This window comes from Schistocerca cancellata, chromosome 10 (assembly GCF_023864275.1).
Source record: "Schistocerca cancellata isolate TAMUIC-IGC-003103 chromosome 10, iqSchCanc2.1, whole genome shotgun sequence".
NCBI classification, from domain to species: domain Eukaryota; kingdom Metazoa; phylum Arthropoda; class Insecta; order Orthoptera; family Acrididae; genus Schistocerca; species Schistocerca cancellata.
In genome coordinates, this window is record NC_064635.1 from 142,066,107 (window position 1) to 142,085,188 (window position 19,082).

General features: G+C 44.1%; 1 protein-coding gene across 1 annotated transcript in view; it reads left to right on the forward strand.

Annotated features, from left to right (window-relative positions):
* LOC126106606 (cytochrome P450 4C1-like) overlaps positions 1–17,981 on the forward strand; it is a 55,265-nt gene extending 37,284 nt beyond the window's left edge. Inside the window, exons 5-6 of the mRNA XM_049912948.1 lie at positions 1,114–1,341; positions 17,403–17,981. Coding sequence (XP_049768905.1) covers positions 1,114–1,341; positions 17,403–17,450 — 276 coding nt within the window. The 3' untranslated portion in view covers positions 17,451–17,981. The remainder of the gene's footprint in view (positions 1–1,113; positions 1,342–17,402) is intronic.
* Positions 17,982–19,082: the final 1,101 nt, after the last annotated feature.

A 19,082-nucleotide genomic window follows, 5' to 3' on the forward strand; every position in this document is an offset into this window, starting at 1 on the left:
CAAAAAAGTCACTCTGTACTAATCTTATTGTCGTGATCTTGCGCTCTGAGATTTTTTCACTCTTTATGAAACAAGCTTCAAGGAATTTCCCTTTTGGATGAAAATGAACCATTGAAAATTGGTTATTAGCAGTGAGACTACAGGCAGGCACACCTCTTGCCTCTCTTCCTCTGACGCCACAGCACGGAAGTGCAAGGCTCAACTGGTGGCGTCAGAGAATCGCATTCGAGATGGAATGACGCGGCGTGGTCTTCAGCGATGAAAACAGACTCTGTCGCCAAGCAAATGACGGTCTCTTGCGCCACAATGTGCACCTGGTGAGCGCTGTCTCGTAGAATGTATTCGTCCAAGACTCACTGGTCCCACTGCAAGCCTTATGTCTGCGGTGTGACAATCTACAGCTTCGTTCCCCTTTGATGTTCTTGGGGAGGATGCTGACCAGCGCTCAGTATGTGCAGAGTGTTGTTACTGATATTCTTTTGCTGCTTTTGCAACACGAAGGTGATGTGTTGTTCCAACACGATAATGTTCCTCCACATACTGTCCATAAAGTTGAATGTTCTCTATAAGATGTGCAGAAACTTCTCTGGAGAGCAATGTCCTTGGACTTGTCTCCAATGAAGCATGTGTGGGATATGATGGGACAAGAAGTGGATTGTGGGACTGGCCAGCTAACAACTACTACAGAGCCATGAGAGCTGGTCAAGTTAGTGTGACATCGCGTATCCCAGGACAGTGTTGGCCATCTGTATTGTCGACTGGATGCCAGAGTCAGCTCCTGCCTTGGAGCCCATGACTGCTAAACCACATACTAATATGGTGTTTCATATACAGCATGTGTACTGTTGTAACAATAAATCTTGAGTGAATTGGAAACTTCTTAAAGCAGGTACTAATTTACTTTTCCAGGAAGTGTATGTTAGAAACTACAAAGGACCCTAGACAGAACCCTGTGGTACACAATTCCTGAATCCTTACAGTTCAGAGTGCATGTTATGGGATAGACAAACAAACTAGACTCTCTGATTTCTAGGATGCAAATGGGGTAAATTCAAATTCCTGTCAGTTATAATTAGAGAGTAAGCACATTGAGAATGTGTGGCTGGGTTTCAGCTTTTGGAGGGATTCCTGGAGACTTTCCACGATGGTGGTCTCTTCGTGAGCGAGCGGCTCGCCAGGACCAGAGGCGCAGCTACCGACGTTCACCCTCCAGTGTTCTTGGCAGCCATCCGTAACTTCTGCAGCGCCGTCATCGGCATGAACCCTGACCTTTTCATACCAGACGCCTTGGCAGAGGAGGAGATGTCTGCCGCAATGTATGATGGTGTGACCACCGTGCAGGTAAGATACATTGAAACAGCGAGTTTACCAACTTGCGTTTCAATTACGACATTGTCTACTGTCGCAGCTATTCATGTATTTACGATTTATATCGTAGGAAACATAGTGCATTGTCCTGCATAATGAGTGTCCATCAGTCACAAAGATATCTTCAGGAGTCCTCAGCGAAGTGAGCTACAACTACCATACACAGATTGTTTCAAAATTACTTTCGTGTCCGACTTCTTGGGCAATGAGGTGGCTAGTAACGATACAGTTAATTAGAACACTCTCAATAAGTAATAATTCATTAACTCGTCTAAAACTCGACGAACTTGGAGACTTTGAGTTGTTCAACAAAGGCCTTCAGCCTGTCAGCCATTTTTGAATGTTAATTGTGTTTGGTACATCAGAGCAGAGGAGCACACTCATTTTCTTTCCAATAAACTATACTCATGTTCATAAAGAACAGAACACCTTGAAAGACTAGAGACACGACATTCATATTCCCTGAACATGTACATTAGTATGTTCTGCTCAATTGATTAGGATTTGAACCATGTCGACCCACGAGTTCAAGATGAACTATCTGGTAAAATGTGCCTGAGGTTCTTGTTGTCACTGCAATCCGAAGGTAATGGTTGAGTGTGGCTTGAGCACACGTGAAGGATGCCTTGCAGCGAACCATACGGCCAAATCTGTGAGTTTGAAAGAGGCCGCACTAATGGCGCGAGAGAATGTAATGCATCTATCTGCTAAACTGCTGGTCGTTCAGGACCAAGTGGTTTGGCAGTGCAACGGGTGTGAGAAGACTACTTCACGCAAGGCCTTGTAACATGACGAAATGGGCCAGGTTGCATCACCCAAATGGTGTTGCAGGACCTCCTGCGACCTCCTCGGCTCTGGCGTAAAAGTGAAACAGTGGAACGCTACATACAATATCAGGCGTGAGGTCCATCGCTGTTTATTATGGCACGGGTTACGTGCGCGTCGTCCATTTCCCTGGCTATCTTTGACGGATGTCCAGAAACATGCTAGATGGCAATGGTGTATGGAACGACGTCACTGGGGCAGGAATGTCATGAGACAGTGTTTTTGGACGAATCAATGTTTTGATTGTTCGAAAATGATGGCCGCATTTTGGTTTGCTGCAGACAGGGGGAGCAGCATCACAGTGACTGCATTCGCACGAGACATACAGCGCCAACTCAAGGCCTTATGGTGTGGCGTGCTGTTGGGTACAGCCACAAATCACCACTGGTGCGCGTCCAGGGAATTGTGACCAGTGTGGCCTACCTGAATGACATTCTGCGACCCATTGCCTTACCCTCCCTGCACAATACCCCAGACGCCATTTTTCAGCAAGACAATACACAATCACATGTTGCTGCATGAACACATGCCTTTTTGCTGTCACAGGATGACAGCCTTTTTCCCTGATCCGCCAAGCCACCAGACCTGTCGCCAATCGAAAATACATGGAATTTGGTGAAACGACTGGTGCAGCACTGTGCTCAAATGCCAACTTTGGAACCGGTGAATGCAGCATGGCTGGCTATACCACAGGACGCCGTTCGCTCCTTATACCGCGTCGATGGCATCACACATGACGGCCCACGTGCCCACTAGGCAACAGGACACATGATGAAGAACCGAGGGGACTGAGATGCTAATCATTTCTGCAGAACACACGAATTTATACATCCTCTGAATATGGACGTTCTATCTCTAATCGTTAAAGGTGTTCTGTTTTCCTGAACATGAGTGTATATTTGTGTAAAATTAGTGATCTTAGGTTTCCTTAGGTACCGGTTCGGTTTCAGCAGTGTTAACAAAGGTCCCATAACACTTTGGTGATATGAAAAAGAAACAGAGCCAGGACTCTTTAATTCAGCAAGTAAAAAAAAAAAAAAAAAAGAACCTTCTTGTTGTGGAGCAGCTGCAAGAGTATAGTTTAAATAAAGGCATCATCTGTTATATGACCAAGAGTGATACCGAGCGAGGTGGCGCAGTGGTTAGACAGTGGACTCGCATTCGGAAGGACGACGGTTCAATCCCGCTTCCGGCCATCCTGATTTAGGTTTCCCGTGATTTCCCTAAATCGCTCCTGGCAAATGCCGGGGTGGTTCCTTTCAAATGCCACGGCCGACTTCCTTCCCCGTCCTTCCCTAATCCGATGAGACCGATGACCTCGCTGTCTGGTCTCCTTCCTCAAAACAACCAACCAAGAGTGATAACAAATTTGAGATTTGTTTACTCGGAAAATTAGTGCTCGCAGTATCCCGATACTTTCAACAATCGTTGGTTGGGATTATCTCTGTGTCCATAAAATGACCTTGAAAGCCAAAGTGCATTTGACATGGTCGATCCTTACGCAAGGATATCTGCAGATTGGTGGGGGAATGCGAGGAGCATAAACCCGTTAAGCTGGATCCCAATTCTGGGAAGAAGCTACTTCAGTGAACTCATGAGCGCAATCCTATGAAGAAGGTCTATATTGATTTGTCGGACCATTGCGAAGACCCATGACGGGAATCGAGACATTCTCGTTGCTAAAGATGCCATTTTCAGGTTTTTGTGGCCCGTTCCGAGTCGTGGGGTTACTGCCTCCAAAACCATTCATTATTAATCGGTATTGACGTCCGAAGACTTTCAGCATAAGAAGTCACTCTCATTCTGCGAACGGCCTTGTCAAAGAAGGCGAAGGAGCGGACTGAGGTTAAGGGCACTCTCTTGTACTAGGGGTAGGAAACTGCCCCTTAAGGAGGAAGAATCAGCAATAATCAACGGCCCGAGGATGCAGAAAACAATGGAAACCACTGTATTAAAGACACGCAACGTGTATCCACAGGACATGTGTCCTGTAACTGAAAAAGTGTCATGATGATCTCTCCATTGGCAGAATATTCGCCAAATAGTCCACCATTCCGACCTCCGGGAGGGGACTGCCAAGGGAGAGGCGACCATGAGAAGGATAACACTGTACTTGTCGGCGAGCGGAATGTCAGAAGCTTGAAAATGATTGGGTAACTAGAAAATCTGAAAAGGCAAATTCAAAGGCTCAATATTGAAGTAGTAGTAGCCAGTGAAGTTAAATAGAAAGAATACAAAGATTTCTGGACAGTTGCGTACAGGTTACTATCAACAGCAGCAAAAAATGGTATAATGGGAATAGGATTCGTTTCGAATAGGAAGGTAGGGCGGAGAGTACGTTCCTGTCAACAGTTCAGTGATACGGGTGTTCTTATCAGAATAGACAGCAAACCAACACCGACAAAGATAGTTCAGGTATACTTGCCAATGTCGCAAGCTAAAGATGAAGAGATGTTATCGTTGTTGTGGTCTTCAGTCCAAAGACTGGTTTGATGCAGCTCTTCATGTTATTCCATCCTGTGCAAGCTCGTTCATCTCCTGGTACCTACTGCAACCTACTTTCCTTCGAATCTGCAAAGTGTATTCGTCTCTTCGTCTCCCTCTACCATTTTTACCCTCCATGCTGTCCTACAATACTAAATTGCTGATCTCTTGATGCCTCAGAATATGTCCTACCAACCGATCCCTTCTTCTAGTCAAGTTACCCCACAAATCCCTCTTCTCCCCAATTCTGTTCAGTACCTCCTCATTAGTTACGCGATCTCTCCATCAAATTTTCAGCATTTCTCTGCAGCACCACATTTAGAAACCTTCTATTCTCTTCTTGTCTAAACTATTTATTGTCCACGTTTCACTTCTGTAGATGGCTACACTCCATACAAATACTTTCAGGAAAGAGTTCCTGACACTTAAATCTGTACTCCTTGTTAACAAATTTCTCTTCTTCAGAACGATTTCCTTGCCATTGCCAGTCTTCATTTTATATCCTCTCTACTTCGATCATCAGCAGTTATTTTGCTCCCCAAACAGAAAACTCGTCTGATCTTTCCGCAGGTCGGCTTCTACCAGTTTTTCCATTTGTCTCTACAGAATTCGTGTTAGTATTTTGCAGCCATGAATTATTAAACTGATAGTTTGGTAAATTTTCACCTGCTAACATCTACTTTCTTTGGGATTGGAATTATTATACTCTTCTTGGAGTACGAGGGTATTTCCCCTGTCACATACATCTTGCTCACCAGATGGTAGAGTTTTTTTCACGGCTGCCCCTCTCAAGGCTATCCGTAGTTCTAATGGTATGTTGCCTACTCCCGGGCCCTTGTTTCGACTTGGGTCATTCAACACTCTGTCAAAGTCTTCAAGCAGTATCATGTCTCCCATTTCATCTTCGTCTACGCCCTCTTCCAATTCCGTAAATTTGCCCTCAGGTACATCGCCCTCGTATAGATCTTCTATATACTCTTTCCACCTTTCTGATTTCCCTTCTTTGCTTAGAACTGTTTTTCCATCTGAGCTCTTCATATTCATTCAAGTGGTTCTCTTTTCTCCAAAGGTCTCTCTACTTTTTCTGTAGGCAGTATCTATATCACCCCTACTTACAGATGCCTCTACATCCTTAAATTTGTTCTCTAGCCATCCCTGCTTAGCCATTTTCCGCTCTCTGCAGAGCTCATTTTTGAGAAGTCTGTATTCCCTTTAACCAGCTACATTTATTACGTTTCTATAATATCTCCTTTCATCGATTAAATTCAGTATCTCTTGAGTTCCCTAAGGATTTCTATTACTCCTCGTCTTTTTACCTATTAGATCATCTGCTGCCTTCACTAGTTCATCTCTCAGATCTACCCATTCTTCTACTGTATTTCTTTCCCCCGTTTTTGTCAGTCGTTCCCTAATGCTCTCTCTGAAACACTCTACAACCTCTGCTTCTTTCAGTTTATCCAGGTCCCATCTCTTTTAATTCCCACCATTTTGCAGTTTCTTCAGTTTTAATCTACAGTTGATAACCGATAGATTGTGGTCAGAGTCCACATCTGCCAATGGAAATGTCTCACAATTTAAAATTTTGTTCCTAAATCTCTGTCTATTTAATCTATCTGAAACCTTCCAGTGTCTTCAGGCCTCTTCTTCATATACAGCTTTGTTTCATTATTCTTAAACCAAGTGTTAGCTGTGATAAGGTTATGTCCTGTGCAAAACTCTACCTGGTAGCTTCCTCTCTCATTTTTTACCCCTAGTCCAAATTCACTTACTACTTTTCCTTGTCTTCCTTTTCCTATAATCGAATTCCAGTCCCAAATGACAATTAAATTTTCGCCTCCCTTAACTTTCTGAATAATTTCTTTTAATGCATCATACATTCCTTCAGTCTCTTCATCATTGGAGGAGCTGGTTGGTATATAAACTTGTACTACTGTGGCAGTCGTGGGCTTCGTGTCTATATAGGCTACAATAATGCGTTCACTATTCTGTTCGTAGTAGCTTACCTGCGCACCTATTTTTTATTCATTATTAAACCTACTCCTGCATTACCCCTATTTGATATTGTATTTATAACCCCGTATTCACCTGAACAGAAGTCTTGCTCCTCCTGCCACCAAACTTCACTAATTCCTACTATAACTAACTTTAACCTATCCATTTGCCTTTTTAAATTTCTACGCTCCAATATGTAGAGCGCCAGTTATGTTTCTCCTGACAACGACGTCCTCCTGAGTAGTCCCCGCCCTGAGATCCTATTGGGGGAATAATTTATCTCCGGAATACTTTACCCAAGAAGTCGCTATCATCATTTAACCATACAGTAAAGCTGTATACCCTTAGGAAAAGTTACAGCTGTAGTTTTTCCTTGCTTTCAGCTGTTCACAGTACCGGCACAGGCCGTTTTGGTTCATGTTACAAGGCCAGATAAGTTAATCATCCAGACTGTTGCCCCTGCAACTAATGAAAGGGACTGCTACGATCGCAGGTTCGAATCCTGCCTCGGGCATGGGTGTGTGTGATGTCCTTATGTTAGTTAGGTTTAAGTAGTTCTAACTTCTAGGGGACTAATGACCTAAGATGTTGAGTCCCATAGTGCTGAGAGCCATTTTTTGAACTAATGAAAGGGCTGCTGCCCCTCTTCAGGAACGACACGTTTGTCTGGCCTCTCAACAGATACCCCACCGTTGTGGTTGCACCTGTGGTATTGCTGAGGCACACAAGCCTCCCCACCAACAGCAAGGTCCATGGTACATGGGGGGGGCGGGGGGCTGAAGAGATGGAGAACGTATATAAGGATATTGAAATGGTAATACAGTAGGTAAAAGAAGATAAAAATCGAATAGTCATGAGGGACTGGAATGCAGTTGTAGGGGAAGGGGTAAAGGTTACAGGAGAATATGGGCTTCGGACAAAGAACGAGGGAGGAGACAGACTAATTGAGTTTTGTAGTAAATTTCAGCTAGTAATAGCGACTACTCTGTTCAAGAATCACATGAGGAGAACGTATAGTTGGAAAAGGCCAGGTGATATAGGAAGGTATCAGTTACGTTACATCATGGTCAGGCAGAGATTCCGAAATCAGATAGTGGATTGTAAGGCGTACCCAGGATGAAGAGGAGGCTGAAGTTTAAGACATTAGTCAGGAAGAATCAATACGCAAAGAAGTGGGATACGAAAGTACTAAGGTATGACGAGACACCCTTGAAGTTCTCTAAGGCTATAGATACAGCAATAAGGAATAGCTCAGTAGGCAGTACCGTTGAAGAGGAATGGACATCTCTAAAAAGGGCCATCACAGATGTTGGAAAGAAAAACAAAGATACAAAGAAGGAAACTGCGAAGAATCAATGGGTAAGTGAAGAAATACTTCAGTCGATCGATGAAAGGAGAAAGTACAAAAATGTTCTGGGAAACTCGCTGAGGAAAGAAATAAATGTGAAGTGGAGGGAAGCTAAGATGAAATGGTTTCATGAAAAATGAGAACAAATCTAAAAATTGAAGGGCACACTCAGCATACAGGAGTCAAGACCACTATCGATGACATTAAAAGCAAGGGGGATAACATGAAGAGTGCAACGGTAATTCCACTGTTAAATGTAGAAGAGAGACCGGGTAGGTGGAAAGAACACACTGAAAGCCTCTATGAAGGGGAAGCTTTGTCTGATGTGGTAGAAGAAAAAACAGGAGTGTATTTATATGAGGTAGGGGATCCAATATTAGAATCAGAATTTAAAAGGGCTTTGGAGGACTTAAGATCAAGTAAGGCAGAAGGGACCAATAACATTCCATCAAAATTTCTAAAATCGTTGGGGGAAATGGCAACAAAACGATTATTCGCATTGGTGTGTAGAACGTATGAGTCTGTAGACAACCGACTTTTGGAAGAATATCATCCAGACGATTCCGAGGACTGCAAGAGCTTACGTGCGCGAGAATTATGGCACACTCAGCTTAACAGCTCAGACATCCAAGTTGCTGACAATAATAATATACAGAAGAATGGAAAAGAAAACTGAGGATGTGCCAGATGACGATCAGTTGGGCTTTAGGAAAGGTAAAGGCAAGAGAGGGGCAATTCTGACGTTGCGGTTTTAATGGAGGAAGGCTAAAGGAAAATCAAGACACATTCACAGGAATTGTCGATCTAGAAAAAGGGTTCCACATTGTAAAGTGGTGGAAGATGTTCGAAATTTTAAGATAAATACGTGTAAGCTGTAGGGAGAGACGGGTAATAAAAAAAAATATACAAGGGCCAGGAGTGGACGACAGAGAACGAAGTGCTAGGAATAAAACGGGTGTAAGACAGGGATGTAGTATTTCGCCCCTACTGTTCAATTCGTACGTCGAAGAAGCAACGATGGAAGTAAGAGAAAGGTTCAGGAGTGCAATTAAAATTCAAGGTGAAAGGATAACAATGATACAATTGCAAAATTGTTAAGGCTTTCCTGGCCACTTGTTGACAAACTGCCTATTGGCTTCTCTCTCGGGTTCTTCGGCCGACGTTCGTCTGACGATTTTAGTGACGTTTCGCCAGCACGAGTAGCTGGCATTGTCAAAGCTTCACCCTCCATTGCCGGTGGTGAACTGGAGCCCAGCTCGCGACCGCAGACCGCCAACGTCCGAGGGCTTCTCCGCTGTCATATCCGGTAAGGTTCCTCTCTTGCTACCGGCGACGGTCGTTCACTGCAGTACGGGAAGCCAGGACCGGTTTACCTTAAGGCTTTCCTCGTTCTTGTTGTAGCTGTTCGCGTGTTTTTGAATTTCTACAGCTCCTGTGAACACGTGGGTGTGATAGTACTTCTCTACAGCCAGAACTTCCGTGTCCGGGAATTTTATTTCGTGGTCGGTCTCACTCAGTGATTGCTCTGCCACGGCCGATTTCTCCACCTGCAATGTTGCGTATGTTCTTTGATGCTGGTGTTGATCGATCGTCCGGTCATTCCGACAAAAACTTTCCCGCATGTGCATGGTTTGCGGTACATTCCCGACATTGCAAGTGGGTCCCTTTTCTCTTTTGCCGATCTAAGACACTCTTTGATCTTCCTTGTGGGTTTGAAACTCGTCTTTATGCCGTGTTTGCACAATATACGGCCGACTCTGCCCATCACTCTGGGAATGTATAGTTGAAAGGCCGTACCCGACATTTCTTTTTCTGATTTCTTACTTCGCCGAGTGTTTGGCTTGTAACACTTCGAATATAATTTGCGGAGTACCCATTGCTCCTCAGAACACTTTCCACGTGTTGCATTTCGCGTCTGAGGTGCTGCGGCTCACTTATCCGTCCTGCTTTTCTGGCTCGGGTGGTGGTTTGATAGTTTGGGCTGGTATCGGTCCGTGTGTGTTGGTTTTCGACACACGTTGTGTCCCAGGCTTTCGCCATCCCTTGTGACCAGCATATCAAGCAATGGCAGTTTTTTGTCCTTTTCTACTTCCATGGTGAATTTTATTTTGGCATGGAGACTGTTCAAGTGTCTTAGGAAGTCACCGAGCTGTTCTTCACCATGGCTCGACACAACGAAAGTATCATCGACGTATTTGTACCACACCTTATGTTTACAAGTCGCTAAGTCCAGTGCCTGTGCGTCGAAATGTTCCATGAAGAAGTTGGCCACCACTGGGCTAGGAGGACTACCCATGGCGATGCCTTTCAGCTGTTCGTAGAAACCGCCATTCCACGTAAAATAGCTCGTAGTGAGACATGCATGAAAGAGCTTTGTGATGTCTTGCGGGCAAATGGAACCGATGTGCTCCAGATCGTCACTGATTATGTTAGTATTACAGAATTGCTCAACGAACTCTAATGGGAATCCCTAAAGAGAAGAAGACTTGTTTTTAACGAAAGACTAAAGAATGTTTAGAGAATCAGCATTTGCAACATAGTGCAGGAGGAGGCTACTGCCACTGAAATACATCTCGCGCAAGGACCATGAAAAGATGACGGCTCTTACAGAGGCATATAAGGAAATTCGCTTTTTCCTCTCTCTGTTTGCAAGTGGAGCAGGAAAAGGAATTACTGGCATTATTACCCTCTGCATACCCTGTTTATTGGCCTTATAGAGATGTAGATGTACTTTGTAGGAGTACCAAAATAGCTGTACATTCATCCCAGTTCAGTCAGGGCCCATATGGATCAACCCATATGTGTTCAGTATGTGGTCACGATACAGAAGATATGTTTACTTGTGTGGTACTGAAAATAGACTCACAAGAGTATTGTATAACACTTTAATGTAGCGTTTCGGATTGGAATTTATTAACGATATTCAGGAACTAGAGTTTTCTTAGAGACCTCTTCCGTGGCTCATCTCCACTCCTTTGGTTCATGGTGAAAAAACTCAGTATCTCAGTTTCGCAGTTGCTTGCTCTGTTGGTATATTTAAGCGGTCGTTCCGTCAAAATGGCTCCAGACAAATACGCCTAATTACATAATGGTAGTGATTTATTCCAGAGACTGAATACCAATGGTGTGCTTGGACGATTTGGGATTTCTTCGACTACACATTGCTTTTTGATCAGTGCGATTTGACTGATTTTTCACCAATTGCCAACATTCTTCCTTGTACACTGCTATGCAGAACACAAGAAACTTTCGCTTGATGTGTCATTGCCCAGTAACATAGCTTCATGATCTTGGTATGTACACAGAGAGAATGACAGTTTTATTCAAGACAGTAATTACACTGAAGCCCCCTCTACTAAAATGTGCGAGCCACGGCCCGTAACAGTGTGTGTCACTGGCAGTACGAGGTGCTCTCATGCCGGCCTCGAGGTTGGTAAGGAGCTCTTGTGGTAGGGCGTCCCACTCCCGCACCAGCCTGCCTGAAGTGATGGATGGTCGTCGGTGCATGTGGACGCAACCCACACGAGGTCGATGGGATTTAATGTACGGGAAAGGGCACGCCATTATATTCGGCGAACATTTCTAGCTCCAAGAGGTCACCCATCTACGCTGTTCGCTGCAGTCGTATATTCTTCTCCACGAAAATTACATCAGCACCGAATGCACCCCTGAAAAGACGCTCATGGCGATGAAGTACAGTGTCACAATAGCGTTGAAGCGTTGACCAGTGAGTGTACTGTGTTCGAAGATTCGCGATAGTGCCGAGAGCATAGGGACAGGACCATCCCGGATTGGGGGTCTCGTGCTTTTCCCGGACGGAAACAGATTCTGTCTGAGAAGTGACTCCGGAGATAGCCCCATACGGGGACAGGTGCGAACACGTAATCCACTCAGGAACATAGTTGAACATCATTGGTTTGGTGGTAGTGGTGTTATTGTGTGGGGAACCATAATGTTGCATGGGAGTATTGGCCTCCATATCTTTCAAAACGCCATACTCACCGGTCAAAGTTACTGCCCAAAGCCGTCTTTTCAGGGGTGTATTCGCACCTGACTTCGTTTTTATGGATGACATCCAACAGCCAATATGCTTCTTTTGAGAGGTGCATTCGGCCATTATGACATTTTTGTGGATGACCATGCGCGATCGCATCGAACAGTGCAGGTGGAGAACCTCTTCGAAAGAGGAGGTATTCGGCAAATTGACTGCATTCCCGATCCAACTCGAATTTGGTCCCATTGAGCACCTATGGGATGCTTTGGGACGGCATATTGCAGCACGTCCATATGTACCAATGACTATCCAGCAGTGAGGGGTGGAGGAATGGAGCGCCTTGGCACAACAACTCATTACCAACCTTGAAGTCAACCTGGGAGAACCTTGCACAGCACAGCGTCCTATGAAAAACCGTGACCCGCTTTTTTTCATGTCCAAGGGATCGTTATAAAACGGGAGGACTTCTGTGTAATTATTATCTTTGAATAAAAGCCTCATTATTATTGGTCTAATTGAATATTTCCTTCAGTTACATTCTGTACTGTACTGCAGTATTTTTTATCTTTATTGTTATTATTCTCATGTTTTGCCTCGGATCGTAGACCGAGTAACACGCACGGTTACTGGGATGGATCGAGCGGTCCTGATCGGTGGAACCCCTTTCTCTGGATATGATGTCAACTACCTTTACCAGGAATGTGGTCGTATTAATTCATTTGCCTGTCGTCAAGACCATATAGCATTGATGAACCATATTGGTATGTGCTTGTCGACTTGTGACCCAAGTTTAGATTCCTGGCAAAACTTGGACTAGCTGTTCGATCGGTTGTATTATAAGAAGCACTACCAGTTAATTGGTGATTTATTCCGCTCCTGTCTTTCTTTTGACAGAAATTGTCAATTTGCCTAAATGCAACGCTAGACATATGCACAGTAACCTTGAGTGTTTATTATACCACAAATAACCTTCTGAACGTTAGCCCAGAGCAAATTTTGAGTGCACCTTCTTAGTGTTTCCATTCAGCTTTCCTGGTGCTTAACACGAACAAGTAAAATTTCTTCCTTCGTAATATGGGAGAGAAAAGCACATTTGACTTGATGACGGTAGTTTTAAGATCACGTAGCTTCTCATGGTGGTTGTGGTGTCACTGCCAGACACCACACTTGCTAGGTGGTAGCCTTTAAATCGTCCGCGGTCCGTTGGTATACGTCGAACCCGCATGTCGCCACTATCAGTGATCGCAGACCGAGCGCCGCCACACGGCAGGTCTAGAGAGACTTCCTAGCACTCGCCCAGTTGTACAGCCGACTTTGCTAGTGATGGTTCACTGACAAAATACGCTCTCATTTGCCGAGACGATACTTAGCATAGCCTTCAGCTACGTCATTTGCTACGACCTAGCAAGGCGCCATTACCAGTTACTATTGATGCTGTAAAACATGTACCGTCAAGAGCGATGTTCACCATTTATGGATTAAAGTTAAGTATTCCACAGCTACGTCCTTTTTTGCTAGTCTAATTTCATTGACCTGTTCCAGACCTCACGCCAGCCTGCGTGAGCTAAAACGCGTGCGTTTCGGCTTCCTCTCATACCGGGTTGGCTCTCTTGCCAATCCACAACAGTGGGCAAATTCGTTACAACAATCTTGCTGTTTACTAAAGTTTATGCATCGCTTGATTTGTAAAACTGCTGTGCAGTCTGAATCACGTTAAAAATTCATTATAGTGCTTTGTGCTGGAGGTTCAACATAAGTCTCATTAAGGCAGTTGTATTCACATACCGCACTTGACACTCAAGGGCTGTCATACGTCTACTTTCTTCAATGTTATCGTGGTTAACCAAGTTAATATAAATTCAGTTTTGTAGTTGACTGTGACAGTTCCAAAACATTTCTTTTCATAAATTTTTTCTGATAAAAAGTACCTGCTCTTAAGTTACAGTTTCTAACTATTTGCAATATATATCTTACGATTAGTGCTGGTAACACAGAATGCCTCTTGTAAGAGTACTGCAGTTTCTTTTAAAAGCATTTAATATTGCAAGGGTTAAATGGTTTTTAGGGGAGTAATGACTAAAGAGAAGCATATAAACACAATGTGGATTCTCGTACATAACACTTGGAAATTTGGCTAGGTTACATTTTACTGTTTTGCATGGACTCTTAGTATCGTCGACATATCTGAAAATTCACACAAATTTCAGAACCGCCGACTCCAATGTAATTTCCTCGAAGTCATCCATAAACAAATTGGCAATAAAAGGTGACAAGGGACAACTCATTGCAGCTTCATCTGTCTGCTCATAGTACTTGTTCAAAATGGTTCAAATGGCTCTGAGCACTATAGGAGTTAACATCTGAGGGCATCAGTCCCCTACACTTAGAACTACTTAAACCTAACTATCTTAAGGACATCACCCACATCCATGCCCAAGGCAGGGTCCAAACCTGCGAACCTAGCAGCAGCGCGGTTCCGGACTGAAACACCTAGAACCGCTCGGCCACAGCGGCCGACATAGTAATTGTTACTGAATAAAAAGTAAGTGGATGTCAACACATACCGAACTAGGTACGATAATACAACAAACCTGAGCTCAGTTAACCGAAACGAATCAGAGGAACACGAGTGAAGAGATAAACCACATCAAAACTTACTAGAATATCACAGTCGTTCAGACTTATTCCCTCTTATCGACGTAAGCAATTCGACAAGTTCTTAATGTGATGCTCACACCGACTTACTAATGGGTTCAACAGGATAGCACGTGTTTTGCTACACACTGTGTCGAAGCTCCAATATTACTCACAATCGGCCTAAGAGGGCTCCTTCCTTGTGACCTTCGAAAGCCATATAACCTATAGGAAACAGCACAATAAGAATTATGAATCTCGATAGTCAACGAACTTCCCTTCAGGTGGCTGTTAATCTTTCCTTTTTCAACAAATTTTGTCATCAGTGATCCTGCGATACGCTGAGTCAGATAGCAAACATTGCATCGTTTGAACGTAAAACTGCTTTTCCAAAACAACTGCAGCATTACCCTTGCCCTTGGGTAAAATAACGGTATCCGTATCAACTGAAAGTAAACGTACGGCAGCCCTCTCAGCAGCAGCCATATTACTGTCGGGCGGTCGCGCCCTAATCAGCGCACGACATGGCTCCCTCATCACCTCCTCTGCAGCCTCCTCAACAGAACTAATAAAATCAGCCAGTGGCAAACGCGTGGGAGTCGTTGCAAGCAAAATTTAAACCCTCCTGTAACTTTCTTTGAGAGAGTTATCGCAGATAGTCTACATATAGTATTAGACTCCGAGCTACAGAAACGTTCAAACTTCGACAAATGCCAGACAGTTACAGAATAAAATTCCCAGTGGAACTGCGACCATGAAGCACCGTCCAGCCAATCACAAGAAAAAGCCAAAGTTTTGAAGTAATCATTAAATGATGCCAAAACGGTTTCATGTGAACCAGATCCAACAGTCGACGAGTGTAATCGATCCTTTCACGAACAAGAGCTAGGCCAGTGCCTGCTTGATGCGACTGGCGGTAGGAGAATTAAAGTAATGCACAACTTTGGCAAACTTTGGAACAATATTTTCACGACGAGATCTCAACAAAAGCGACAACGCTCATTGCAGTCTTACTTCACTACTGAGGAGTTTATGCCTTCTCCGCAATCAACGATACATTTTCTTCCCATAGAGGTAAATAATGCAGGACCTGAGTGTCTCCCGGCATATACACTATGTGATCAAAAGTATCCGGACACACCCAAAAACGTGTTTTTCATATTAGGTGCATTGTGCTGCCACCTAGTGACAGGTACTCCATACCAGCGACCTCAGTTATCACTAGACATCATGAGATAGTGGAATAGGATGCTCCACGGAACTCAGGGACTTCGAACGTGGTCAGGTGATTGGTTGTCACTTGTATCATGCATCAGTACGTTAGATTTCCACACTCTTAAAAATCCTTAGGTCCACTGTTTCTGATGTAATAGTGAAGTGGAAACGTGAAGGGACTTGTACAGCACAAAAGCATACAGGCCAAACTCGTCTGTTGACTGACAGAGACTGCCGAGAGTTGAAGAGGGTCATACTAATAGGCAGACATCTATCCAAACCACCACACCGGAATTCAAAACTGCAGGAGGATCCACTGCAAGTATCATGAGAGATAGGCAGGAGGTGAGAAAATTTGGATTTCATGGTCGAGCAGCTGCTCGTAAGCCACACATCACGCTGGTAAATACCAAAAGACGCCAGTATTGGGGCAAGGGTATTCTGGCGCAAAGTACCGTTATCCAAGATGGCGGCGATGACGTCATCCAAGATGGTGGCCGTGACATCATCAAAGATGGTGGATTTGCGGGAAGTTTTAATTTTGGCGGGAAGATAGGTCAATTGGACTACATCCATTAACCTAACCCCTCTCCCTTCCCCCAGAAGAATGGTGGGAAGTTCAAATTCGAACAGGATAAGGCATCACACCTCGACTAACCTAAGAAAATCCTGGGAAGATAGGTCACTTGGGCTACTCCCACTAACCTGTCACCTGACTGCCACCTCTTCCTAGGAACTGGCGCCAAGTTTGAATTTTGGTGTGTAAAGAAAGATCAATTCGCATGTCTCTACTAATGTAAGAAAATGGAGTGAAATAAAGGACACTTGGACTACCTCCACTAACCTAAGTCACCCGACCACAACCTCCTCCTAGGGATTCGTGGGAAAAGGACTTGACCAGTGCTGGACATAAGTCTTTATTATTTTGCATGCACCAGTCTTTATTTAAACAATTTCGTGCTGTACAGCCATCCCGTGTGTTCACCTCGAGGTCCGGACTCCACCTGGCTTAGTAAACTGTACTGTCACCAGTTGGAGCTCCCATCCATGACGTAATGTAAAATGTCCCCTGATGATGCGAGTACCGTTATCCAAGATGGCGGGAAACAGTGTGTACACCACGAGCCCCAAGTGGTCTAACCAGAGATCGCTGTCGTTCATTCTGTGATGTAATCCAAGATGACTCTTGGTGTGGGGGATATGGTGGGAACCTATAGGAATCCTTAATCCAGTCACGCGCTCGACTTCAGCCAGTAGGATGGTAGTATCTGGTGACGTCACTGTAGGAGAGATAGGCGAGGCTCAGCAGCTCTGGGACCTCAGTTTTGTCCAGTCAGTCAGCAGCTGCAGCAGAAGAACAATGAAGGATCAACAGTAGTCGCACTCCAGCACAGTCACGTAGATCAGGATTAAATGGATAAGTAAGTATCCCATATCACATCTTCCTCTCTGGTTAGCCTCAGTATTATTATTACTATTATTATTATTCAATGTTTTCACATCTTGACCCATGTCTAATGCTTCCTCGTCTTTGTTCAACAGGGTCAAGCGCCAACATGCCAAACTCTGCTGCCACGTTCGGACCTGTAGCAACCTTGGCTGCCATCTTGTCGAGACCTGCAACAACAGCATCCAGCGTGTCTGAACCAGTGGTGGCCACGTGGAATCCGGTAGCGCACACAGCTCACTTGATTGAGCGGGAGAAGGAGATGCTGTTGTCCATCCCACTCATCGATTTGTGTGATGAGGACACGCGATATGCCCCGACACATCAGATGCTCCCACTGGTGGTGTTAAACAACAAGATGGAGTTCAGTACTGGTCACCAACATATGACCCATCCCAGCGGAACACCCCTGTGATAGCGCTACCGCGGGTACTGTGGATAAGAAGGCATCAAGGGCACCTACACTTTTCACCACAACAAACAATTTAACTCCCGGTCGATCGAAAGGTGTGAACATTCCTATCGAAGTGCATCACGTCTGGGAGTTGCATGCGTGAATGGAGATTGAAAATGTATGCGAATGTGTTAAAGTGCCAATTTCCGATTTCGACTGGGATGAAATATGTCGTGGAGAGCGCTACATCAATCAGCAGACATTTGCCTTACTGGTGTGACACTTTCTATTACAGCAGTGTATGATGACGGTGCATTATGTGTGAAATCGGGTGACAACCGTGTTTACCTAAGACACTTCCAGTTATGAAGTTATACGGTCTAGACTCTGCCATACGTCTTGCGCTGGAGAGACTGAATCGTTGGTTGCCTAGCATAGACTCAGGATTCAATGATGTTGCAACTCCCTACGTGTGCATAGTGTACAAGTTGACAATCTGTTCACATATGAACGCTAGACCCAAAGAGAAACAGATTAAATGTGTGTGTGAAAAACCTGAGTACTGTGAGTCACCTTTTGGTTTGAGGGAGATAATGTGCTGAATTTATTGCATCTCAAAAAGCTTTATTTGGTAAATACTGAATAGGAAGAAGGAGATACATACAGAGTGTAATGATGTTCCTGAAATACTACACCCCATGTATGATATTAAAATAAATAATTTATGTATATATATAAGCTCAAACTGTGTTTGTGTTTTATTTCATACCTCTCTCATTATAGTCGAAGTATTACACTTATTCATTTTTCTTAAATGCTATACGAGTTATTGAGATGATGATTGATCAAGTTACTCTTCATGGGTCAAATATATAGCTGTTTTCTCTGTGTAGTCAATATAGCTTAATTGGTTAAGTGATGGAACTATAATGGCTACACATACTATTATTATCCTTTCAAGTGTATTTTCTACCTGTCAGTACCTGGCGTAGTTAGTATCATGGCAGGATGGGTGAAACGTCCTCATCACAAGGACTTTGTCATAGGTGACTGGTCCTGTGAAGATGCAAGTGAAGACCTGAAGAAGAACAAGAAGAACGGAATTCTCCTTCCTGATAATATAGGAGCAATTACTGTAGGTCCATCCAATTGTGGAAAGACTAATGTCCTCATGACTCCGCTAACACATGTAGATGGAGTCCGATTTTGAACGTGTTTGTGTTTCCTCAAAAACATTTTTTCAACCCAAGTATCAGCTATTGCAAGAGATGTTGCGCGGTGTGAACGGTGTTACATACACGTCATTCAGTGAAAGCGGTGATATCTCTCCACCTGAAAAAGCAAAGCCAAACACCGTCTTCATATTTGACGATGTTGCTCT